General features: G+C 36.8%; 1 protein-coding gene across 1 annotated transcript in view; it reads right to left on the bottom strand.

Annotated features, from left to right (window-relative positions):
• Positions 1-27,838, bottom strand: part of LOC108043374 (disintegrin and metalloproteinase domain-containing protein 12) — a 34,802-nt gene extending 6,964 nt beyond the window's left edge. Inside the window, exons 1-3 of the mRNA XM_017122059.2 lie at positions 27,131-27,838; positions 1,226-1,341; positions 147-344 (exon numbers count right to left, since the gene is read on the bottom strand). Coding sequence (XP_016977548.1) covers positions 147-344; positions 1,226-1,341; positions 27,131-27,245 — 429 coding nt within the window. The 5' untranslated portion in view covers positions 27,246-27,838. The remainder of the gene's footprint in view (positions 1-146; positions 345-1,225; positions 1,342-27,130) is intronic.
• Between the last annotated feature and the right edge of the window lie 6 nt (positions 27,839-27,844).

Genomic DNA, 27,844 nt, shown 5'->3' with positions numbered 1-27,844 from the left:
ACTTGTATTAAGTTTTTATCTTAAAAGAATAAATTACAAAGAATGAATTTTATCAGAGTTTAATTTCCATATATTTATTTGTGTAAGGAAAGGGATTTCTTTAAAAACTTTCAGTGGGATGTGTTCTTAAAATTTCTTGAACATACCTGATAGTGGCATAAATCAACCTCAGTCTTGGTAAAGTTGCGAGCCACATGGCCAGCAGTGGCTCCTCCAGCGGAGGAGTTCTGATATCGCAGGAAGTGGGAGTCCGGCAGCAGTCCATCGTTGCGCTGCAGGTCGATGGTGACCCGCTTCCCCTCGTGGGTGTAGCTCAGGCTAATGTGCGGCGTGTGAAGGCCGTCCTGGAAGGCAGGAGAGCAGGGAGATAACGTTAACAAGATTAAGCCATTTCGGACTGGCGCGGTCATCCCCATTTATTTCATTTTCGCATGCAAATTGTGGGCGTGACAAAGTGACGAGGTGTGAATGTGTAATGTCCTGCCCGCCGCGGCTTTTACCTGAAATTCCAACCCTCTTCCCTTAAACCATCCACGTGTGTGCGGTGGCTGCTTGTTGAAACTAATTAAAACGGGTTTGGCATTTGGCCAGCACACCCAGTAAACTCCACGTACTCTCTCCCCCAGGCATGAAATAAATTCCATGCAACATATTTCGTTACTGGGAGACCTTATTTTCGGGTTAATTTTTATTACCTTACCGCCGCGTGGGGGAATGGTAAATTGTTCAAAAATCTGATGAGTTTTAAATGGCAAAAAGTTTGGTGCTCAGCTAACAACATAACATAAATGTTTTGCAACAAGCAATCGTAAAAGTTTAACAAGTATCTAATGTACGGTTGATTTTACAGAGTTTAGAGAAGTTACAATTTACAAAACTTTTAGAAATAAAATATTAATATAATTATATTATTTATTCATTACTTATATTTATAAATAAAACTGCAAAAAACTGTCAAATAATTGCTCACCAATAATGGTGTAAGGGTTATAAAATTCCTTATAATTTAAAGTATTCAGAATTCCTTTTCTATATGTCTTAAGCAAAACATTATTACAGGCCATCCTGAGCTTAAAAACTTTTCAATTAATATGCCCATATTATAACATTAAAGTGAATGAGTATGAAAACTTGGTATTTAAAGTTCTGGAGTGTCATAATGTCACATGTAGTTCATCATTTAGCATGATTACCCCAAGATTTACCCCTGTCCTTTGCTACTTACGGTGGCATCCAGAGTGGTTAGCAGGCTGCGCTTGGTGCGTCCATGTTGCACCTGCGGTCGTATCACAGTGTGAGTTGAGAACTCGTCGAGGACGGGTAAATAATCGGCGGTGTGCGCTGCAACAGAGGAAGAGTGAAACATTCATTGTGGTGATGTAAATGCTGTTAATTACAACCTAGAAACCCCCCCTTCCCCCTTCAAGGTGAACACAGCATTTCTGCGGCAAAGTGTGCTGTATCTAATAGGCTTAAAGTCAACGCTGCCATCTCAAACGCTGACAACTTGAGCCCGAAATTAAGGCGAAGCGAATGCCTTGCTCTGATAATCATTTAACATGTTGCCGGGCATGTTGAGATACTCTGATAAGATGCAGAGAATTACCCATCGTGCTTTTGGGCCTTTTCAGGCCAGGGGCAGAGCTAAAATTAGCAAGTTCATAAATAATATTATATAGATACGAGACAGAGTTTTGGACAAGCACAGAACACATCTTATTAATGCGAACTGCCAGACAGCGCAGATGTCAGACAACCCTGGCATGTATCTCACAGATACAGATGCGCTTAGCTCTTGGATGCAGGGCGAAATACAGCCGCGGTCGGGAGAATAGCACTAAGCAAGACTTTCTTTTAAAAAATATAACTTCTAAGACTCTAAACAAATTAAACTAATCCGGTCGAATGAACTTACTGATGATCTTAATTTCCAAAAATAATGCCAAATGGTTTGTACTTTAAAGTACTTTCTTTAAAATTTTCAATTTTGGTAAAAATATTCAAATTTGGAAAAGTTGTTATATCGAATAAAAAATAAATTCACGGTGGTAAAATCTTAACCACAATGTTGTATGTTTGTACAAGTGAAAAAGTGCACACGCACGCAGACCCCAGAAGCGAAATCACTCAAGTCCTGGGGCCAACACAAGGAAACAATAAACCAAGAAGACCAAGTTACCCCTGTTCTTTCGTCCCCAAAACAACTCTTCAATTTTTCAGCTCCCTTTTTCATGCTCAACAGTCAGTCTGCAGCGCCAAATGTCACACGCGTCAGGGCTTTTTGTTTTACACGACGCAACGCGTCTCAAAGTGCTGAAAGTACCAACAGAGAAAAACGAGATTCTGTTGTATTTATTTTTAACACACCCGACGTTTAACGCAAAATCATGAAGAGCCAAGTTGTTCATAGTGTGTTATATATAAAAATATGATTTTTTACATGTTCCTTTTTCACTTGGCTTGCAAAAAATCTCAAGAAAATAAGGCAGCACTAACGTTAAGCTGAATTAATGAATTTATATTCTTTAACATTTATAATAATTGTAAGTATCATCAAGAAAAGTATGTTGTGAAAAAGTATTTTTTGAAAATGAAATGAGAGAAATATGTTAGCGTTAACCCATTTATTAGGTCACTAACAAATAAAGACTATAAATAACGTACACATTAAGGGGACTTTTATGGAGTGAGCCAAATGGGGAAAAATTGGTAAAAGCCAAAAACTTCTCGACATTAAGGGTCACCTTTCTTTATATAGGTGATTGATGGATTCACGAGTGTTAGAATATAAAACAGTCATTTGACTGATCTATTTAAGAATCAGTATAAATATTTCGTTCATTAAAAGCAAAAAATGTGTAAACAAATTTATTTTTGCACATATAAATTAAAATGACTTTCGGATTGTTTATTTAGATGTTTCCATGCAAATCGAAATTCCATTAAAAGCGGAATGTGTAGAATTGTATTTCTAAAAGGGTGTGCCCGCCACAAGGATTGGGGCTGAAACTACTTAATGGGTGAGACATCGTAAAACAGAGCTAATGACTGGCAGACTAATGAAAATTCCCTCTGACCCAAATGTATCCCTTCCTTAAGCATCTGCCGTATATATCACCATATGGAAAAAGGGGGTTTGCCGGCATTTCTTATTGTTTACGGAAAACAATTAACCCAAAGTAAACTTGAGTGATTGATTGGCTCAAATGACTAATGAGTCGCACTGCCGGGCCCCCCTTCTACGCATCAATAAGTTTTTCCGGCTCATATGGGTTAACTACTTTTTTTCGACGTAACTTTCTTCAAGCTGTAAAAGTATCTACAAGTGGGTGTCGAGTTTCTCAGCTGATAAGCAGCTGAAAAAACTGCGATAAGGATGCACAAGAATGCATGTCTGCTGGCAGTTCGAGAATTCAGGACAACACATCGGCATGACACCAGATTGTTCAGCAACTGGCGCCAGGAGGCGCCTCAAGGACTATTGTCCCGAAACACTCCGTCGAGTGGAAACTCATTAAAACTAGAACACAGCAGAAGCACCCACGCATAGATAGCTCTTGGCAGAGAAATAATTTCCCATAATACACTGAGAATGATGTGAAGATACACCCTTAAAATTATATACAATTGTGCTTTATACTGAACCTTTCAAATTAAATTTTTGATTTCATATTAAACTCATTGTAAATTAAATTTACTCTACCAATTTAAACATTATTTTCAAAAGTAAGAATTTTATTTATTTATAATAAGTTTATTATGACAAATGTATTTTTTCTTACTAATTTTCTTGAGCTTTGCTAACAAGTAACAGAATCCAGTAACGCAGAACATGATTCCCAAAAATACAGTTTTTTTTAATTTTAAATGTTTTTTTTTTTCAACAGTGTAATTCTCAACAAATGGGAAATTATCGCACGCTGGAAGCAAGTCAAGTCGCAGTCTTGAGCTCGAGGCAAACATATGGCATAAGGGTTCCTAACCGAGGGTAAATCAGACCGTCCGTCCATCATCGCACGGGTCATGCATGCATCGAGTGATGATGGATTCCGCAGGCTAAATCAAGGAACAAATTTCAGCGCGATGCCGCGTTATTTTATTTTTTGACGAACTGATGTCGTCGCGTTCTTTGATACTCCACATATGCCGATGATGATGGATTTGATGGCAATGAGGTTGGTTGGTAAGGATGTTCATGGCTGTGTGTTATAAACTGTGTTTGTTTGGACTAGTTTGTTTGAATCTATCTGCGGGGGGTTGATTTCGGCTCACACATTTAATTTTATTTCTTCTCTGCATTTGTCACTTGTCAACCCCCAAGGGGTAAACTTCGCAGAGATGGGGGGTTAATAAATAAATGTGTCTCCGTCCTGCCAGCCCCACTCTCCTTCATTTCCATATAACAATCAACGGAGGCCACAATAAATTTATTAATAACTGCTGGCTTGCCATTAAAAAATTGAATGAATCCAATGCATAAGGCATTTAGTTTAGTGAACTTCACATTGAAAATTTAATAGAATGGGGAATGAAAACCATTTATATTGCTTTCCATTTGAATGATGAAGAATGTGAAACCCTCTCAAGTGGTCGTTGGGCCATTGCATTCTTCAATCATATCCCGGGGCATTTAAATATTTTAAATTATGACTGTCGGGCCCCAGACAAGATACGCCAAACTCAATTTGGGCAAAGTTTCTTAGGATGCCATCGTAAAACTTCCAACACTTTAACGGGGGCCCCCAAAAGTAAAATATTAATAGAATCTCGCTGCCATAAACAGATTAGTGCAGGCAAGGGCGTGGCCAAAAAGGGGCGGGGATTTCCACTTCGGTGCAGGAAAAGGCATTCATACTAATACAAAAATCGAACCGAATCGAATGTGTGCCTAATTGATAAACAAGGCGAGGAGACGATGACGTCGGTTGGAGATATTCGGATTCGAATTCGGATTTGGGACTCGGCTTCGATTTTGGGCTGCGAACTGCAGCCGAATACAAATTGGAAATGCATACACAAGTTTTTCCTCTCCCCCTAACAAAATGCGTTACTGCCTCGCCTCAAGTATAATTGAATAATACAAAAAAACTTCAATTGTTTTTTGGTGCGCAAACGAAATTAAATGTTGGAGAAATTCAAAACAAACCCCGACAAACGAAAGCAAACTCAATTGTAAGCAAGACGACACGCACACACTCATCACAATTTAATTAAATTGTTTGGGTCTTTAAAGAGGGGTTCTGAATTGAAAACATTATGCCATGGCATTAATAGCAATGTATTTAAAGAAAACTTTTAAAAAGGAAGTTTAAATTATTCATATGGATTTTATTGACATGTTTATGGGTTTGGGAACTATAAACCATTTCTTTTATATCTCTAATGGATAAATCAGAGGGAGAACGATTTAAATGTCATACGAATTTGTTAAACAAATAGCTGAAAATATTGTTTAAAAAGTTTTAAAATAAATTTTAAAACATTTAAGTATATTGGAATATTTCATTCAGATTAAAAAGTGCTAGAAAAAACGTCAATTTCCAAAAAAGGATATTGAAATTAAGTTTAAATCGGTGGGTATTTTTGCCTTAATTTTATATCTTTATATCTTTTTTTAACAATCTTAACGAGATAATTAAGCCATTAACCACCTACTGAGGAGCTCTTTATGAACAGAAATAAACGTTTATCCAATTTCAGCGAGACATCGCCGAGACTACCGGCTTCCTCTTCATGTTTATTTCTTTCGTTTTATATTGCAAATGTAAATCTATATTTATAATCTCTGAATGCAATTTGGAAAAATATATTATATTACATCAAAAATGTATTCAAAAAGCAAATGTATCTTAATAAATATGGTTTATACTATTCGAATTAAGGATTATAAAATTATGACATATATATTTTTTGTATTTTGGTTTTTAGATACCTTTTTTTTGCAATAAATAAAGATGCAGCTATACACATCACAATGATTTGTTTTCAATTTAGGATCATAGCTTATTGGTTTGTAACCCCCTTTGTTGGTTCACATGAATCTTGTCAAAGTTCAATTGGGACTTCAGGTTGCCTGGTTTTTGCCTGCAGCTAGTTCCTGTGCCTGGGGCATGCATAAGGCCACCGCCTGAATTATTTATAAGCTGCCCTCGCCTCCACATACTGCTGCCCCCGACCAACTACTTGAATATAAATAAAACTTTGGCCAGGGCACGAAACGAAATGAAAACAACCAACTGCAGACACACGACTGGGGAGCGAGAGCAGCAAACGGAATCAGAAATCAAATTGTAACTTGAGTGCGAGACTCAGAAAAGGACAAAGGAGGTAAATAAGATGGGGGCAGGCCACAAAAGCCGCTTTGTTCGAGTTGGTTTTACTTTTTATTCCATATCTCATTGCCGGGCTTTTCATTTCGAGGCGTGAAAAGCACTTGGGCAACTGACAATCGTCGGAGAAGTGGGCTTGGCCTGTGGCTGAATATGCACTCAGGCAAATGAAGTAGAAGGATTCTCGATCTCAACGTCTCCGCTGTCGGATTTGGGAAAACAAAAACGAAGGCGCCAGACAGGTAGATCCCGCATCAGATCAAATTAAACAAAGGTGGAGCCCCTTTTCTTTCCAATCATCCCCATGACATTCAGATTTGGTTTTTCGATTCTGTGTGGTCCAGTTGAAAACCGGGCACCTGTCAGTTCGAGGAGATGCCAACTTCATTATGCTGGCTTAGGATCCCTTCATTAGAAAGCCATAAAATGGACACAACTAGAAATGGATCTAAATAGGAAATCTAAAGACTCCAAAAGAAACCTAGGGAGATGATCGCTTTATTTCTGAATCTACTTTCTATAAATACTATGGAGACCCCAGTTCCATGTCTGCTTTATTTTTGTTTCACTTTCGCTTCAGTTTGTTTCTTTATTCTTTTTCCTGTTTTAATTTCCCCTCACTTGGCGGAAATTAATTGCCGACAGGATTTGGCTGGCGTTGTGCATAAATTATACTCTCAAAGCGGCCATTTATATAAATCAATACCTCGGTACTTGTTGACAGGCTGCAGGCTGAAGGAATCGTTGGAGATGTCGGCTAAGCAGCCGTGACCTTATTTTTATGTACGCCACTGTGCCGCTGCACATTCAGTGGGTTAAGGGACTGTCTTGATGTCAATATATTTGAATTTGATTGGGTAAGCAATTGAAATGGTATTTATAAAATTGTGTAAGTCTTTACGAAGGCGTGAATCAAGAGTTTAATATTAAGGCAAAACTTTTTGTTAATACACAGATTCAAAAAAACAAAACTTATTAAATTGTTTACGTGAGTGCATTTATTTTGCGTTTGAAGGTAGTAAAAGTAGTATATTTTCTTCCTGTTATTCTAAACTCTTATTTTTCATTCAACTATATTGTAGGTTATAGCCTAAAAGACCTATTTGTTTAGCTCCCTTTTCATTGAGCCTGCCCTGTCAATCAATTTCAAGCCAATTACTTCTGCAAATTGATGGGGCAAATCAGTTTCATCCTCATCTACTTAAAACCTCCTGCGAAGCGGAAAACTCCCTAGCTGAAAATTCAACAACAAAAGATGAATAAACGATCTTCAATGCAATAATCAGCATTGTGCGAATTCATTGAGGTATCTCTCTGCTCGTTGCCGATTTAGATAAATATCATAAGTCTTTGGTGCACCTGCCATCTGCTATTCTGCATTATTGAGGGTCAAACAATAGCTCCACTGGTGGGCAGAATGGTTTTGGCCAGGTCAACATTGCCCATGTGCAACGGAATCTGTGCAAAATCTAATAAAACAAAGAAATGGTTTCGAGTACAGCACAGCAGGCGTGTTGTGCAGTTTTATCCGAAACACTTCAATGACAAGGATCTCTATTATTCTATCCTCCCCCTATTTCCTCGATGCTTGGACTTTGAGCTGCAGCTGGACCAAGGTCAAGAGCCTAGGCAATTAACACCCTGAGCGCTGGCGGGTGGCATTTAGCACACACAAACACCCAAGCGGCATTTTTCACAATTCCTCAGATTTTGCAAGTGTCGGTGAAGTTGAGGGACCACCCATGGTTTGAACACCTTTTTTGACTTGCCCAGCACGTCACCTGCTCCTGCTTAAGATAATCTATGGAAAGGCCCACATCACAAGGGACAGGTAATCGAAACACACTAAGGAATACGTTTTCAAAATTACCTTGAAATGTAGAATTCGGTTCTATTCATAAATGAGAATTTAAAGAAACTAAATCTTTAGCATAAAATAAATATTTATTTTTGACCATATGTATTATTACCCAATATAAATTTAATTGAAAAAATTAAAATTTTTTTATTAGTTAGAAGACACCGAATAAAGATATTTTTGTTGAATATAAATTCTTAAATCAACGGTTATGTTATTTCCTCTTTGAAACAAAAATGATAAAGAAAATCTAAAGATAACTGTTTCCAAGTGTAAGTACTTGTAAAAAGTACAAAGCAATTTCAGGTAGACACCTTTAGCTAATCCGTGAAATTTCACACCCGCTGTGGTTGATTCTCATCAGGATCAGGTAGGTGACGATAAACCGAAATTCCTGCCTATTCACCTTCACTATTTGGCAAAGGATTTTAATGTTTGCCCGACTCTCAAATCCATTCCTCACCCACTTTTTCTTTGGGTTTTCTCTGTCCCCCTGTTCATTGTTTGCTTTAGCATTAATATTGTCAACTTTATTATCAGGCCGTGTTGTTTAATGCCAGCTTGGCTCATAAAAAAGCCAATAACCTGGGCCAGGTATTGGTCACTCCGGCTGATAAAGACAGCAGCACTATCATGTCTAAAGGAAAGGAGAACAAGAACGACTACGGGGATTGCAACTTGTTGGTTAATTGCGCAGATATCACCCACTGTTGCACCTGTCATAAACTCATATAAGTGCAGAGAAATGGGCGACAATTAAAGCTGTAAAGAAAAGGTCAACAAGTCGATAAAAACTTTACCGTAATTGGAAAACGATACTAAATCAACAGTTGTGCGGCTTGCTTTTTACAGGCAGGAAATAGTTTTCTATAGTATATTATAGGCTGTTCCACATACTGTTATTTAATACTCAAGATGTCAGCATTTCTATACTATGTATTTTAATTTTAAAAATGATAATAAACGTCTACAATTTTTGCACAAAATATAACCAATAAACAACAAGATGATAAAGTAAATACACTGGTTTGTAATATACTTGACAGAAAGTTCAACAAAGAATTGGATCATAATAAGCTTTGTTTTCAATAAAGAAACCAAGTCGATAAGTCGATGTCTAGATCACTTTTCTTCCCGGTTACACCTCTTTGTCTCATTTGATTTATCTCATCAAACTGTGCAATTCTTATCTCCTTTTTGTATAAAGAATCTTTATGATTTACAATATTTACAGCTGTCGTCAGTTGAGTATATAGGAAGTTAATTCAATAAATACAATCTCTAGCAACTTTACGGCCACAAGGCATCATGATGAAGATAAGGCAGCAGCTGATGATCATGACGATGTTGCTGACCGACTGACAGTGATTGCTGAAATAAATCTCAATTGAGCTGTTTCACCATATAGACTGTTTATATGCAAAACAACAATGACCAGCAGTTTGATTTATATCAGCTGGCGCCAATCTCAATGACAGCCCTCTAGGGCGATAATTTAAAGTTCCAGCAACATTTTAGGGTCTTGGCAACATTCTGGTTTGTTTACGAATGAATGGTCAATAAAGTATGAGATTGGTTGAGTCTATAAAAAGTAATTAAACATTGCAAAGTATATGGCTTATTGATTGGCAAAAATTATTCAATATTAGTGAATGATTTTTAAACGGGATTATGTTAACTATGTTATGCCAAATAGCGAAAATAAATACAAGACAAATCGAAAGTATTTTAGAAATGTAAGATCGTATCAGTTTGTTGCCCTCCTTATTATAAAACTTGTTAGCTAAATATATTTTTAATGTCTACTCTTGTTTTTATGTGTTTGCCATTTTTGAGTGCATATACTTCTTTCCATCTGTTTATATAGTTTCCCCTTCCTCTGTAACTCTCCTCTCTTTTTTTCCATTTTTAGCATCAACTTTACGCACAGTGCGAGGAGAGAAAATTGAAAACATTGTTCTGGCCATTTTTGGACTGCAATGCCCCCCTTTACATTGTAGGAGTTCTGGCCACACCGACCCTTTGCAGTCGTATATAAGAACTTGGCCAGAACAAAGTATAAGCTGGCTACTTCGGCTGATTGCCAACATTTCCAAAAAAGGAAATAAAATGCATGGGACAAGAAGGTAGGAATTGCTCAGTGTTTCCTTTTCTCTGCGGCCATAACGGATTTTATGTGGTCAATGATCCTTGAGCAACGCACCCGCTTCCAAAGAATTCTCTTTGTTTGAGGCTCTGGGAACAAGAAATTGTTTGCATAAAAAGCGGAAGAAAAAATGGAAAAAATGCACAATAAAGAAAACACAGGAAGGGAGGCGGATTGTTAGGATTTGTGGGCGTGTCCGTCCGCTTGCATATTGGAAATTGCAGGAAGAACGTTGCCATTGTCCTGCGTATCAATGGTCCTACGGATTCCTCCTTCTTTGCGGCTAATGCTAGTCTCTCGGCTCGGTCCTTTCATGTTGAATTTCATTATGTTATGGCTTCTTAGTTTCTACCCAGAGTAATTATCATTAGTTTTCAACAGCCTTACAAAAAACTAGGTCACATCCGCAACCAGAACCTTGGCCAAAAAGCAAGTTATGTGTAAACTTTTTATGAAAACTAAGCAAACAGTACCGCATTTTTCTTTCCTACTTTTCCTTGATTTTAGGCAAAAATTTTCACAGGCAAATTGAAAAATATGAATTTAGGTTTAAAGTAAGGTAAACCATTATTAATTCACCAGGGGTTTCAAACCTTTTTTGGACTTGCCAAAAGTAATTTGGCCTGGCCAAGAGTGAGCATGTCATTCCACTTTCGGCTGCAACAATGTGTCGAACATTTCCAGTTTATTTAAATGTAGCCAACGACTTTGGGCTTAGCCTTGACCATTTTCGGTTTGAGAATTTTCGGATTTGGGAACGGCGAATTTTATTTAAGTTGGTTTGCACAAATTGGAACCATACAATTGCTTACGCAATGGAAATGTTGAGCAATCAAGAATGAATATGTTTAAGTATGCAGGATATAAGGGACGCATATTTGATATTATTATTCACACAAACTTTGAACAAGTTTTGAATTCTAAGTAACATTCAAGCGGATAATTATACATTATTCAAAGAATTTTCAAGGCTTTTCTTATTTGGCATACCAAAGATAAAGTCAACGAACTCGTGAAACTTTAGCACAAGTATAAACTTTCCTGCATTAAAAGTATACCCCTCTGAAAGTTCAATAACCAAAAGAAAATGACTCAAAAAAAATGTTCCAAATATTTGTCAGCTGGAGGATATTAGTATACGCGTATATATTTACCATGTACATATTTATACACTCATATCTGGGTACATAAGTACAACTGTGTATCGATTTTCTTGCTGTCAAACTTGGTTTATTTGGCAGTCGCACAGACAAAATTTATGCAAATGCTAAAAACGGGTAAACCCCAAAAGATAAATCTACCTTCTCCATTTGCGAGAACTGGAAAAATGTAGGTGGATTTAGCCAACAAACAGAGAAAGATATAATAGAAAAAATAAATAAGAACCATGTGCTATATCATGACTAACAGCTGTTTGGCCAAAACATAAGGCAATAATGCGAAATGACAGGCAAGAAGTGCAACAACAACTGGCACAACATTACCTAGCGAAAAATAATAATCATAGCACAACAATGATTATGCTGATGACGACTCAATTCAGGCCAAAAACCATTTTGTTGCCATTATTGCGCTCCTTTTACTTTGATTATTTTAGAAAACCAAAAAAATTTCTTCAAAGGGGTCTGATCATTTTAGAAGTTGTTTCACTACTAAACATTTCAGTTTTAAATAACACGTTTTATTTGTTTGAGAACCCGAAATATTATTGGTTTATTACTCAAATTCAAATAAAGTTTTTTTTTACTTTTGAAGAATAAGAGTATCTGTAGTTTTCGAACAATTTTTTTATATTTCTGCACTAAACCATTATGAACAACAGATTATATTTCAGTTCAGGGTTGTGCTGTCTTTGGTTTGTTTAACAATTTGAGTGTGTTCCCGCTAGCTGACACACAAAACTAGTAAGACTGCTAAGATCAAGATCTTGCAAAAAAAAAAGAAATTATAATATTATTAATGTCTGGCCAACACAAAAAAAAGACAGAAGCCAAGGGGCAAGCCCAAGTGGCCATTACCATCTGTTTTTGGGTGAGTCACTACTGTGGATAGGGTCGGTTCTCCTTCAATCCGTTGGTTTCGAGCAGGAAGTGCAGTTTTATGCGATGACTTACCTGCAAGAACAAAGAAAGAAAATTATGATTAAATTAACATTGAGGAAAAGGATTAAGTAGCGGCGGCAGACAGTGAAACTGCACTTATTCCAATGTCTGCCATAATGATTAATAACCACTTAAAGTGCGGCGCCGCGGCAACGCATCTGCAGACAAGATCAAGGGGCAACAACTTTCCCAAGATCCGTCAAAATCCAAACGCACACGCGTTTCAAATAAATCATACAAATCGAGACAGCTCTCTCTGATACACAATTCCCCTTCGATATTTGCCCAAAAGACAACAAATGTGAGAAAAACAAGTTCAGATCAATTATTTTATGGCCACAGTACACACAGACGAAAATATCTTAAGTAATTAGACAAAAATGTTTACAATCGCTTGTATATCGGTGATGAAACTTGAAGTGCAGGTATAAAATAAATCATATGACTCAAAAAAGATTTCATTTAACAGAAGGATATGTAAAATCGAGACTGATGTTTCCAAAAGCTCAGGTATTTTTCTGGACTTAGCTTTTTGTTTTAAGTGTAGCCTCGCTCACATGTCACCACAGCAATTAAGGCCCACAACTTGTTGTTGTTTAGTTTCAAGTGAAATCGATATCATTTATGGCAAAGCGGAAAAATGGTTTTCGGTGAACATTTTTCGAGTCGAGTTTGGGCGGTCTGTGGGTTTCTCGTTTTCCATTTTCACTCCCCGGCCCCCGCCAAACATTTCTACCCACCGACAGACAACTTTTCAAGGTCGATTGCTTGGTTAAGTTCAGTTTTTGCGGTCGCCGATGGGAAGCGCAAAATTTTGCCAATTAACTTTGGAAAAAGCAACACAAAAATGTATACACGACAACAGGAGCATCAACAGAACTCTGGTATATATATATATAGGGTTATATATTCCAGAGATACAGATGGGGTATCTAAAAGATACACGCTTGCTACCCGCTGCCGAATTGAAAGACCAAACAATTTCCTTTATTGAAGAAAAGAGCGGGCAAAAAAAATGAAAACAAATTTATTTTAATGATGTTGTTTATTTATCGTGTTGGGCAAAAAAAGGTGAATCTTGAGCTTTCTAAATTGCAAAAGTATGACCTTGAAAAATTCTAGGTCTACATTCTTATAGACACCTGGCACCTGCCTTTCAATTTTATTCGTTAATTTTGGTTTGACTAGAGTAATCAGCTCCATAATCAGCTTAAACTTTTGTTATTTGATTTAAAAGAGAAAGTACTAACATAAGCTGTAATAAAATATTTACAACATAAAGTTTTCTGATCAGAAATGGTTTTAGTTTAAAAACATCTCTAATATCAAGTTTAATAACACCTTAAAAAATATAAAAGTTTTGTACAAAACAGCAATCCAATATGGTATCCATTGTGTCTCACTCTGATAGTCAGAAAAATAAATAACAAAAATTATTTTATGATTTCGCAAACTTTTATGAGAAGGCGGCTAAAAATTTTCACTTTTTGCATCCATATGGTCAGCAAATCAATTTTGCAATCAGGTTCAGGTGAGTGGTTATGGGAAAAGCAACTTTACCCGAATCTTTGGCCAATTAATTGTCATGATAGTGGTTAGCTTGGCATGTTTTATTTTTTCATCATAAAAATATGAGTTTGGGCATCTTGTTCCATTAGAGTTTATCCGGTTGGGCGGCTACCAGCTCCACAAAAGGCAGCCTGAACGGGTTCAGTGAACGAATTTAATTGATTTGCTCTTTTATATATTTTTTGTTATATTCGCTGCTTGAAAATGCGAAAGTCAAGCGCCCAACTAATTGTTGTGACTGCGGATAATTCAATGAAGTCCGTCACAACAGAAGCTTTATAAAAGAAATGCCGGATCTGTCCTGTTTCGTTGATGGGTCTCTGTATTTACGGCCATATAATTGCTAATTACAGCAATGCGTTTGCTTTAATTAACAAACAGGCTGAAGGACTGAAGGAGTGGAGGACTAAAGAGAAACATCAATTAAAGACCAAGATTAAGCGAGCGAAAAGGAGGCGTCTGCAGCTGCCCACAGGAAATGCAATAAATTAAAAGCGCGACACAGAAATAAAACGCGATAAAAAATACGAAATGAAAGGGGAATTCGCTTAGCAGCAAATGTAATAAACTCAGCGGGCGTAAGTGCTGCAAGCTTGTGTTTAATGCAACGAATAAAAGCTGAGAATTCCTCAAATGAAAAACACTTGCAAACTAAAATATCCAGACACGCCTCCCCCACACCCACTTTTGCATCGAAACACACCTTGAACCAACTCGCTTATATGCAAATTTTCCTCCCCCTTCCACGGCTGAAATTTCCTGCAACGTCAATTGCAACAGAAAAAAAAGGAGAAAAATTTCACAAGAAAAATAACAAGAACAATGGGTCATGTGGGGCATGTCACGGACGTGTAACCCATGTAGCCTCGCAAAACGCCGAAGGACACTCATTAAAGGCTTATACACGAGCACGCAGCCGAAAGCAAATTTGAGCTAGGCTCGAGAAATTCGTAGTAAATGTAGCTGCAAGATAAACTTGCTTCTACATCTGGGCCCGTTTGGCTTGCTCTTATCTCTGCCCAAGTGGTTATACCCCTGGGATCGCTCAAGGATACATAAATTAACACCCTTTAAGACATTTCATGTTCTTTTGTTTTTGTTTTGACGCAATCGATAACAAAAAATCTGGCTGGAAATTAATTGCGGGCGCACAAGAGAAAAGGGCAGGACCCGCATGGAAATAAATATCCAGTGGCATCTACACTTCTTAGAACTCCTCCAAGAGCACCATTAAGTCGTGTCAAGGACACACAACTGCAAAAGCAGCTGCGCAGCTCAATAAAGAACCCATGTTAATGTAAATGCACTCTTAAATAAAGAATATGTATATATTTTAACACTTAAAAAAGCAAGGAATGAAAAAAACAGTAGCCATTTAAAAAACCCTGATATTTATTTTGAAACATTCATCAGAAAAACATTTTTCAATGTGCTTCTTATCAATCTTTAAAGCAATACCGAGAACTGTGACAGAGGGCGTAGATTGAAATAATTAACTGGAGGAAAGCCTTCACATGAGGGTTGAGCTGAGTTGAGCCAATGCCAAACCCGACAGACTCCAATTCAAGCACAAACAAAAAGCAGTGAAGGACGGCCACTGTCCGAAAAATATCAAATGACTTAAAACTTTTTGGCATATAAGATTTCCAACACTTGGCTACACTGTATAGAATGAATACAAATTTAAAATTTCCCGCCATCTCATCCAAGTAGGTCGGCAAACATTAGAAAATCTACATCAATTAAGCTATTTTTGGGCTGTACTAAACAAATCGTAAAAGTGAAATCTAAGCAAACAGGCGAGAAAATCAAGTAAAAACGTAATCTACAAAATCAATGAAACTTTCTTTTCACTGATGGCTGATGAAAGCGGCCGACCAAAAACCATGACGAGTGGGAAAAGCCGAAAAAGCATTAAATGATCGGTTGAAAATTGCATGAATATTGCTTTGAGAGACGGAAATGCTCTAAAAAGATGATGCGATGACTTGGCCGAGGGTCGTATATGCATGTTTCCGCGGAGGCAATTGAAGCTAATTGGGTTAACCTTATTTCTTTGTGCTTAATTAATCCCGCCAAAAGTATGAAGAACATGCACGATCACTTGAGTCTCTGGCGCTTGGCGAAAATATTAAAAAATGTATAGAAATGAATTCTCGGGACTGGACTGACCAGTTTAGGCTTTAATACTTTTTTTGCCAGAATTGTATCCCAAATGATTCACGATCCAGTTCTACGAATTGCCACATTCGCTGTTATGCTAATGAGCCGATGAGACATAGTGTGCCCTATGAATGAGATACAGATGGAGAACCATTGCAAATGATTTACTCGGATGAATCTTCGTCAATGAACCCCGAGGGGCCAGAGGCAAAAGCCCTCTCGTCACCTCGTTGACCTAATTGAGTTGAGCAATTTTCTCTTGCTGTTTATTAGATTTCATGCTGCGCACAATTGTATCTGTCAGTCTAAGCTTGATTTGTCAACAGCTCGCCATTTGCATCCACATGCGAGACCGCACGCATTTCTCAGATACTTTTGCCGCATTCCACGCGTGTAACTGATGCCTTGTTCTAGAGTGTAATTAAAGTGATTATCTCGATGGGGGAATTTGATCAAATTAAGCTTATTTACCAGGCTGTCAAGACAGGAAGTTTGCTCTACATACCAACAGATAAGCAAACATTTAAGAAGTTACAAGTTCTGGGGGTAGTATCTTACGGATACCTAATAAATACATGTCGAGCGAAACGCAAACAATTTTTAAATTCCAAGTTCTAGTGATGGTATCTTGATGATACTTAACTAAAAACCAAAATGTACTTTAAATATGTGATAGTGTTAAGAAAATAATTATTATATGAAAATATTTGTGTTTTATTTATGAATCGCATGATATTTAAACCAAATATATCGTATAAATGTTTCAAAAAGAAATTCATCATTGAAAATTTTCAAGATGTTGAGTAAGAGGAAGTCTATGAGAAATTATTAATGATTGCGTTGTTTATAAATTTATGAATCATTATTTTTACCAAATTAAATTTATATCTATCTATATTAAAACTTTCTGAATCATTCATTATTTAATAGTACATGTTTAAATTAACAAATATAGTTTCCAATACAAAATTAATTCAGCGCATTGATTATATATATATATATATGTGTAGTATATAGTTTTTGTATTTACTTTTTTTATAATTTGGAAATCCTTAACATTTCAGTTATTTGCAACATTAAAAATGATTGTTCTTTTAAAAGTACATTATACAATTTGTATTTTATTTGGTTAAGTTTAATAAAGGGGGAAGACCAAGCCCTTTGCATAAATGCAAGCATTTGTTCAATGCCAAATGTACAACAGACAGCCTTCAACCCGCAGGACAAACATTGTTTGCTTGTTCAAATGCCAACCAAATTGACAATTTTCCTACCGTACCATCAAATTTGCCAGCCAGCTAACCAAACTTTCCTGTCAGCAATTATGCACGATATAACAAACATTCCAGGGAACCGTTCCTCAGAATTCAGTTTGTTATTTGTAGATTCGAAAAGGGGCCGAGACAGCTTGTCGTTGTTGAATATTTGTTTGCGCTCCACTGTCCCCGACTGCGGACAAGGAATCGACAATGCAAATCGGAGCAAGTCGAGCCAGGAAATGGGAGCGGATCAGGCCGAATTGGAAGCCGGAGGGAAGTCTTAGCAGTGGACACATCGACATGCTCTACATCTTTTTAGCCACGCTCGACGAGCCGTTGATGAAATTGCAAGGCGTAATTGGCATTTTACGTAATCCGACATTAATTGCCAGCGCGACCAATCGAATGTCAGTAGCCGACGAGCTATTAAATAATAAATACGAAATACAAAACAATACGAATGCCTACAATGCGTCCCAAATCAATGTGATTCATAGTGTTTTCTATAGTCAGTTGACTCAGCGGAGCACGTGCACATTGTCTTTATTAAAACTTGCAATGTATCTATGTAAGTACCCCATTAACTTAGCCACAATAACTTGCGTGCTAAGGTGCGGATCTCTGTGGGTGAGTGGTAGGCCAAATGAGTCATGTATTAGCGCAATTGTTTGCAAACCGCGTCGAAAGGATGCAGTGGGGAATACAGTCAGGGGAGGAATTATTAAAGGCTTGTAAAAACCAAGGATACTTCTACAAGGACGAATAATAAATATTTTATACAGCCCATAAACTCAACTCTGTCAAGACCAATAAACCTTTTATTATAAATAAAGTAATACCAATTGATATAATAATATTCTTTTAAATATTTCCCAAAAAATAAATATTCTAAATGAAATGGTTATGACTTAACAATACAAACATAACCCAAAGGCAACTCTGACATGGCATTCAATTTACTGGCTAATATACCAGAAACAAAAGCAGACTTTCCCTTAAAATCCCGCACTCATTGTTTTTCCATGCTGAACGCATAAAAGTAATCGACCTTAATGCCATAAATTCTAGAAGAATAATTTATATAAATAAGCTCCCTTGATGTTAAATAGTATTTTATCAGCTCATTCAAGTGCCCTCTGAGTAGCAGATACGAACCTACCATGTACGTAATACACATCCGGCGGATACATCGTGCCGAAGGGAGCTTTAATAAAATAAAGTTTTATTGCAAGTACTCCAAGTATGAAGTGCTCAAAGGAAAATTACACCCGATAAAATAGTAGGCACTCAGATAGACACAACAAACTGTCTAACTTTCGTTTTGCTTTAAACTTTATGCTTTGCATAACCGCAATTAACTAATGTCAGTTAATGGAGTGACCGACAAAGAGAAAAGTTAGACACGTGCCAAGTGCAAATGTGGCTTAGGTAACAAGGTATAACAATTACTTGTGACAGCACAAGCAAAGCACTTCGGAAATGAAATAGTAACATTTAAAATATCAATATAAAAAAGCTTATACATTTTTGTGGTCTTATTATTGGACTTACCAATATACCTTGTATTTTTCTTATCCTTTTAGTTCTAAATCTCTTTGGTTGACTTATAAGAAGTATTATTTAATTATTTTTTAGGCATGACAAATATGGTGCCTTATTAAACAGAAATATAAACCGGAAAAAAAATGATAACAGTATTTCGTACCACGTTAAAGCTGCTACCGAGAGAAGAGAGAAATATTTAATTATCAAAATAAATGTTCTCTTATTCATCAAGAGTGTGTGCATCACGCAAATTTTTACTTATAAGGGTTATTCCAAAGAACGCATCATCATCATTAGACTTTCCTCAATTTTTATCATATATGTCAAAAATCTTCTTTGTTGACTCATAAAAAGAAAATGTATGTAAAAGGTTTTAATAATTAGGTTTTAATAATTAATATATTATGCCCTAATAAATTTTATATTACAGATAATATATGAACGGCATTACAAGCTTCCACACTTCCCACTTAGTTTTCCCGTCTTCTCTCCTCTCTTTGTTTTTCATATTTTAATTAATAACGCGCTCGAACAATGGAATCCACTCAGCTGAAGGAGAGGACCGGTTGCTCCAATCGAGCACTTCGCTCGCAGATACTTTTTTCGAAATACTCCCGCCAAACTCTTGACCGAGCTACTTTATGGGTCGTTGGCTCCGCTCTCAATATACATATAGTAAGTAGCTCAGCGGCGACGTCGCCATCGCCTTATCACTCTCCGAAATATCGGGGAGAACTTGGATTCTCGGATTCCCGAGAGTATAATAATGTGAAATAAAACAAAATAAAAGATTCAGCCAGCCTCCAAATGAGTCCGAGATACTCGAAACTTTTTGAGATAAAAATAAAATCGACTGAGAAGAACCTACAAAATATTAGCGCCAACATGTTAATTCAATTAGCTATCGGCTGGCGCTGTTTTTCCTTTTCGGTGTTTATGGGTCGAAGATTTTGGTTTAGTTTTTTTTGTTTTGTTTACATGAGCCTCTAGTAGTTGGTGGATGGCTTTTTGAGGTTTACCTCAAGCGTTTAGCATATTGGGAACATAATGTGACAACATTTTCCTGACCTCACACAATTTAAATAAGGCGATAAAAATTGAGAAATAAACAAAAATTGTTGTTCAGTTCATTGACTTTAATATCGCCGCGACAATTTTTAAATAAGTTAGCAGTTTATTACTTTTCGCTAAATGTATTATATATTTTTATATTAGCCCCGATTAAAATTAACAAATACAAATACTTTTATTTTAATAAATTAAATAACATTCTTTAGTTATTAAAGTGTTTTAAATTATAGTTATTTCTCTTTTACCCTACTTTTCTTAATTAAACACTTTTATTTATTTTTTTATACGAACCAGTTTTTAACACTGCCATAAAATCCAGCTCTTTTTGATCTAAAAAGCTTTGTGCTGTAATTTATAATAGTGTAAAGCACCCAAAATGACCCAAAAACAAACAAATACAATGTATTTACAGAGAGCAACAACGCTATGTTAACCAAAACTTGTACAAACTTTTGTAAAAAACGAGAAAGTAAACAGAAACAGGGATCAATGACCTAAAATGCTACGTCATCATCATAGTGGATGTCGCCACAGTTCTTTCGTTCATTTCTGTTCAGTTTTCAAAATAAGCACAAAACACCTACGCAATGACAGAAAAAGAGGAGTGAAAAGAGACGGGCTGAAGTGCATGAGTGATTCCCAGTGCGTTTGATTGCGAAAACTACAATTTGCAAATGGAACAGCAACAGCAACTGCAATAGCCAAAATGTTCGCAAATGACTCACAATGAAGGTAAATTAGCCACTGTCCAGGCACAAAATGAACACAATTCTGAATCCGGGCCCAGCTCACTGACCATAACCAGGAAGAGGTTTCTGCTTACACTGAGACAAATTGAAATCCGAAAATCGGGCCAAAAAAATTTGGTAATTTTATAAATACATTTATTATCCAAAATAAATTTTCATTCATATTTTTAAGAGTTTTAATTGTTTCCATTTTAAGATATAACCATCTATTCATTGCAAATATATGCATAGGTTACAAATGCTTTCTATTACTACTAACACAATTTTAACCAATATTTATTAATATATTTAACGCCATAGTATACAGTATCAAACTCAGATATTGGAAAACAAATTAATAACGTATAAAATATTAGTGGGATTTTAAAACTGAGATTGAATTGAAAAATTTTGAAACTACAGTAAAATTAAAAAATGTAATAGCAAAATGATTTTATGAATTAAATTGGTGAATTTATTTTTTTAAGTGTGAATTTCCAGCTCGATCCCGGATTCACTCTAGCGTGCTGTCGCATTTCCGTTGCGAATATTTTCTGCCGCTGTTTTTGTCGCATCCCATTACTGATGCTAGTCAGTAGTGCACAACAAAAATCCCAATAGCTCTATGCATAAAATTAACCAAAAGCGAAACAAAACGAGAAAGAAAGCTTCAGAGTGCTATTTTCCATTAAGATCCCCAAGCTCGGATTGTCCTTCGTTTTTATGATTATTTATTCACTTGATTGCATTTCTCTGAACCGCTCGACTCTCTGGTCGGTTTTCCTCACTTCAGTTCTTTTATTTTGATTAATCATCGAGAGGGCTTACCTTGTGCCAGCTCTTCTTCACCTCAGCCTCGCCCTAAAATCTCTTTCCACATCCCCTTTCCATTATACCCCCCTTAAATTCCCAATCAAGCGTTGCATTGGCATTGCACAACAACATCAGCCACAATTGATGCCTGACGAAATGCACAGTGAATAAATATTTTATATTTTTTCTGACTTTACATATTAATATTTGCGATCAGTTTTAATTTTAAAGTGAGTCCTATTTTATAGCTTAAGCACGAATGGTAAAAGAAATATAACCTTTTAACATCTTGAAATATCGAAATATACCTAATCTTAAATAAATGAAAAAACTATGTAAATAAAAGAAATATTTAATTTTTTAAGAGACTTGAACGACTCGAAATATTTTATTTTTAATATCGAATCTATATCAGTTAGAAACTATTTTTATTTTTTCCGTGTAACTTCAATGCATTTCATCTCCCACGGCAGGCATTTCTTTGTTATTTGTTTGGCTGCCTGTTTAGAGGAAATTGCTGCTGTAGCTGCAAACAAACGTGATTTCCTTTGGCGGTTTGTATAAACAAAGTTGCTCAAGTGCTTTCTTGGGGAATTCTTTCCTTGCTTTACTGTACAGGGTGCCAATGTGATTCCTCTTACCAGCTTTCCCACTGGATGACTAATGCAAAAGTCACATTACATTTCTTTTCCGGGGTTGTATGGCAAACTCACCCTGGTTAAACTATGGAAATAGAGTCATAAATAACATGAGTTGCCCTCCAAAAACTTTGTTTTCGTTTTTGTCTCGAGAGTGGTAAATACAAAAGTTGTTCCCTGCACCCTCCCTTGTTTTTGTGGTGCAATTAAACCAGCTTTAATTTAGGCTTAATCTCCGATATGCGATGGTCTTCCACGTAACCTGCTCGGGGATACAAACCCTCACTTAGGTCTGATAATCGAGGGAGATCCCAGGCACGTGGCCAGGTCAAAAGTGAATCAGCGTACTCGCCACGCTGCACGTGTCCTCTTTCTGCCACAATTATATAGTAATGACCCATTCAATTCAAGGCAAATCCATTTTTATCGATTTCTATACAAGTTATTAAGGGAAGGACGAATAACATTTATTTAGATGCGAACGATTCGAATATCATTGTCTTATTATTGCATTTTATTCGGAACAATATGGGGAAAACTATCCCTGATTATTTATTTCTACATATGCAATATTAATGTCTAAAATGTTTCTCTATCAGATAAATTCTCTTTAGATAAAATACTTATTATACCCTTGCAGAGGGTATTATAATTTTGGTCAAAAGTGTGCAACGCAGTGAAGGAGACATCTCCGACCCTATAAAGTATATATATTCTTGATCAGGATCACCTCCTGAGTTGATATAGCCATGTCCGTCTGTCCGTCTGTCCGTCGTCCGTCTGTCCGTCTGTCCGTCTGTCTGTCCGTCTGTCTGTCCGTCTGTCTGTTTCTACGCGAACTAGTCTCTCAGTTTTAAAGATATCGAATTGAAACTTTGCACACACCCTTCTTTCCTTTGCACGCAGTATATAAGTCGGAACGGCCGGGATCGGCCGACTATATCCTATAGCTGCCATATAACTGAACGATCGGAAATGCCATAACTTTGGTGTTTGTAAAGTTAGGAAGTTGGGATTTTCTATGGGTTTTGAATTTGGCTAATCAATCCGACATGCCGAATTTCATAAGGATCGGCCGACTATATCCTATAGCTGCCATATAACTGATTGATCGGAAATGCCATAACTTTGGTGTTTGTAAAGTTAGGAAGCTGGGATTTTCTATGGGTTTTATATTTGGCCAATCAATCCGACCTACCAAATATCATAAGGATCGGCCGACTATATCTTATAGCCGCCATATATCTGCTTGATCGGAAATGCCATAACTTTGGTGTTTGTTAAGTTAGGAAGTTGGGATTTTCTGTGAGTTTTATTTTTGGCCAATCAATCCGACCTATTAAATTTCATAAGGATCGGCCGACTATATCCTATAGCTGCCATATAACTGAACGATTGGAAATGCCATAACTTTGGTGTTTTTAAAGTTAGGAAGTTGGGATTTTTTATGTGTATTAAGAATGCATCTTGTGAATAATTTTGGAGAATATAATGTACATAATATTCTGCAAGGGTATATCAACTTCGGCTCCGCCCGAAGTTAGCTTTCCTTTCTTGTACTTTTTATTCTTTTAAAATAAAATGCTGTTTTGAATTTACAGCAAAACATTTTTTCTGTTTACGTGAAGACAAAAAGTAGAAATCCTTGGCATTTTGTATCGCTTTTTTTCAACTACTTGATATATTGACAGTTTGCCTCATTCATCTATTATTTCTTAATTGGTGCGGGGTTTTCTCTCCTCCAGCTTGGGTTTTAAGTAGATTTCCTGGAGTCTATACCTCTTTGTCAAGCTCTCTAAACACGTTCTATGAGGCGACGCAATTTATGTAAATGTCGTTCAATTCAAAGTCCCAGACTTGGAGAAAGACCACTAATGTATGCATGCTCAGAGGCTTCCGTTGCGACGAGAACGAGAGAACTAGAGACTAGAGAATCAGAGAATTGGAGAAGTGTAGCGGAGAAGCCCGTTCCATTTAAATTCTTTTGACCTGACTCAATGAAGAGAAGCTTGAAGCTTGTGGCCGTGTCCAGTTCAGTTCACTTAAGTTTTTTAAATTGAGTAGAGCCTCAATTAAGTCGATCATTATGATACTGATGATCAGCTTGATGGCCACTCAAGTTGCCGCATAGTTAGCATCTAACTCAGAAAGGTAAAAAACTACTTGGCAATTGCATTTTGATGCAGTGCCATTCTGGCAGATACTTGATTCTGGCCAGGTCGACCAGGCTCCCACGCTCTGAGCCAAGCCCATTTAAGCCTCAACATTGCCGCATTTTAATGATCCACCTGTCTTGCCTTGTGCTCATGATAATGATAATGGTAAATTGTTCAACTTGGGTAAACCAAGGGCGTGATAAAGAAAACAAACCAGACCTCTATCTGCTTTGGGGGCGTGTCTGATGGACAAACTCTTGATGTCACAAGAAGGCATTGAAATTATATTAAAACATAAACTAATTGTGAAATAATTTATTATTATTATTAAACCAAGTTTTTATTACTAAAACCAAGTTATAAATATATCTTTATTTTTTTAGACACTTGTAATAGTAACAAAAGTAAAATAATAATTATAGTTTAATGTTCCTATAATTAAAATACCTTTAATTACAGTTTTTTTTGAAATTTATCTAGCCAACCTCCTACTCATTTTTGAGTAACGAGTCTTACCTCACCTAACCACTTACTTTCGGCCAGTCGCTGAGGTTGCTTTTTGGCCATATAATTGCGCAAATGACATAAAAATGGTTGAGAAAACGTCAGCAGTTGGCAACAACAAATCGAACAATGGCAACAGCCTAACCACAATCAAGAAACGAGTTGCCAAAAGAAGTGTTGGCCAGAATGGAGGTTCGAGTTCGAGTGTGCGCTTAAGGCGCTGACCTTTTGGGGCCAGAATTGATGACAATGAAAATCGTAAAAAGTAAATACATTCAGACATGAAAAAAGTTTTAACAGTACAAGAAGCGTTGGAACAAATTGTGACCCACAAAGAGGCTTTTTTCGTAAAGGAAAAGAAAAAAGTTAAAGAAGAAAGTTTTTACCTCCCAGATAAATCTGCCACAATGAGAGTAAAAGTAAAGCACGCCACTGCATTTATAATCGATTTTTTACTTTTGCCACTTTTTGTGTTTGTTTTTTTTTTTTGAAAGACTTTTTGTGACGGGCAAGGGCCAAACGAATCATTTGAGCTGGTATATTAAATGCTACGTGAGTGAAGGCAATCAGTGAATTTGCATGGAAAGTGCTGCCCTAGGGGCGCCTTCTGTATCTCGGAACTACGTGAGATTTTGATAAAAGCGACACTCAGATAAGGTAAACGCCCAACCTGCCAATAGCCAAACACCCCGAATGGCACTCATCAGAAATGGGCAAAACAAAGCGAAAGCCACTCCACAGATAACCAAGTGGCAAGTGGCCCAAAGGGTTCGAGGAGGGGATTTGCTCAAGGGCCGGGAAGATGTATCTCTATTTGTGACTGTCGCAATCCAGAGGCCCTGCAACGAATCTGTAGTGGAAGTAGCCAAGCCAGTGGCAAAATCAACAAAATAGAAGCTGGTTTTTCAAGGTTGTTCAGATGGGCGAGATTAATAAATGCGAGGCGGGTTAGGCGGCAAATGGGCGACGGCACACTGGTTTAATAATGTGATATCGCCAAAAACAAAAATACTTGTCGGAAACAAATACTTAACACACTTACTTACTTGAACCTAATAATCAACAAATTTGTTTGTGCTTTAATAAGAAATTATCAAGTGTGATTCACTGGAATACAAATATAATTGATAGTCCAAATACGCTTTAATAATTTAAATGAGTTCCACCAATTCGTCAGCAAACCAATCCTAGTATCAACTTGTTGCATAATGCATCTATTAATACCTAACTTAATTTAATAGCACAATAATTTTTAAAGCCTAGCGATTTTAAGTCATTATAAGAAAACGGTTTTTGCCTTATCAATACAAATTAAAGACTACAGTTGAAATATGCAGGGCCTTGCCGACCGCTGCTTTAAAACTTAGATTTCTATTAAAATAACAGGAAATTATTTGTGTTTACTGGGGACTACCTTAGCATTTATCTAATGTGACAAGCGGTTTGTATTTTGGTTTAAAAGTAGACCAACCGCAAAGTGAATCACGAACTGGTAGTTTATCTATTAAATTAACTCATTCCATTTGTGGGTCCAACACTAGCTCGAATTGTTATCTGCATATTTTGCCCAAATAAAGTTAACACATTCTTTTGCTGAGCTTTTGCAGCCACTGTACTTGTGCGTGCTGCTAGCTGAAGTTTATTTGGCAACAAACTCGACACGAGAGCAGAAAAGAATATTGATTGTAGTCTGTATAACCACACCGTTACCAACATATAGCGATGGAAAAAATTGTTAAATTAAGGGTTTAAGGGTTTAAGGGTTTAAGATAACTTTAATTATTATAAACTTAAAATGTTCAAGTGTGCTTGTTTCATTAGGGGGATGTCCTTTAATATCGTATTATATCATTAATCGTAAAATATTATGTGTATGCAAAAATACGGTATATATTTTACACTGGCATCTGTTAATATTTTCGTCTTGTGTTGCGATAGATTGAGAATAACCCCAAATGGAAGATTAGCTTCCCTCTGTCATATTGTTTGAATTATGGAATTTTAAATAAAATATGAATCAAATTATTATGCAATTCATAATTTGGAATTTATATTTACTGTTTGGGATTTTTTCTGTCAATAATATGTATTTTTACTGAAACTTTTTATTTGGGAAAATTACACTATAGCCACCACAAACTATTAAATGCAAAAAAACTGATAACTGTTGTTTTCTTTACTTGCACCTGTAGATTAGTGGGAACGAACAATGTCCGATTTTCCCCCCCGGGACTTTTCCGGGAACTCACCTTTTGGCTTTTCTCCTGGCTGGTGGAACGCCGTCGCTTCCGCCGGCTGAAAAATGTGTTGCAAGCATGTGTTGAGCAGCAGCAGCGGTAGCAAAAACAAATGCACTTGCAACATCTTCAGATCAATGCTGTATAACTGATGTTGCTATATATTTGTGGTTGAAGGGAGAATATTTGCTTTTCTGCTGACGATAGTGAAACTTGTTGTTGCCGCGGGGCAAAATGTAGTGACATCACACTTCCTGCCCTTTGAGACTTGTGGCGCGGGATGGTTATTTAGTTAAAAGCAGGAGGGTTTTTTAGATTTTCGAAATCTCCTTTTCATCATTCAGAAAAAACGAGTTTTAATGAACAACAACAAAATCACTCGCGTAAATCGAGAACAACAAACAAAATGCAGAAATTGCTGCTGCTATTCTAACTGCTTTTGCTCTCTGTTTGGCTCTCTCTCTTTTGGCCCCTCTCTTGTGCTTTGCAGAACTTTTGGCCTTCCTATTGGAATTTTCTAAACTGCGAGGCGTTATTCACCCGCAAATCACACTTTATTATTAATTCAAGCCAGCAACATATTTCGGTGATGGGCAGTATTTCATTTATTTTTTGTTGGCTTTAATTCAATTTACTGATGACAATCACCAGTCCACACACACTAGCTCTCACTAAACACACGCACGCACCTGAGCGGAGAGAAAACGAGCGACCGCGACCCAACAT

The sequence above is a fragment of the Drosophila rhopaloa genome, unplaced genomic scaffold (assembly GCF_018152115.1).
Source record: "Drosophila rhopaloa isolate 14029-0021.01 unplaced genomic scaffold, ASM1815211v1 contig_178, whole genome shotgun sequence".
In the NCBI taxonomy this organism is placed as follows: Eukaryota; Metazoa; Arthropoda; class Insecta; order Diptera; family Drosophilidae; genus Drosophila; species Drosophila rhopaloa.
The sequence above is the reverse complement of the archived record's forward strand: the minus strand, read 5'-3'. Positions and strand labels throughout refer to the sequence as shown.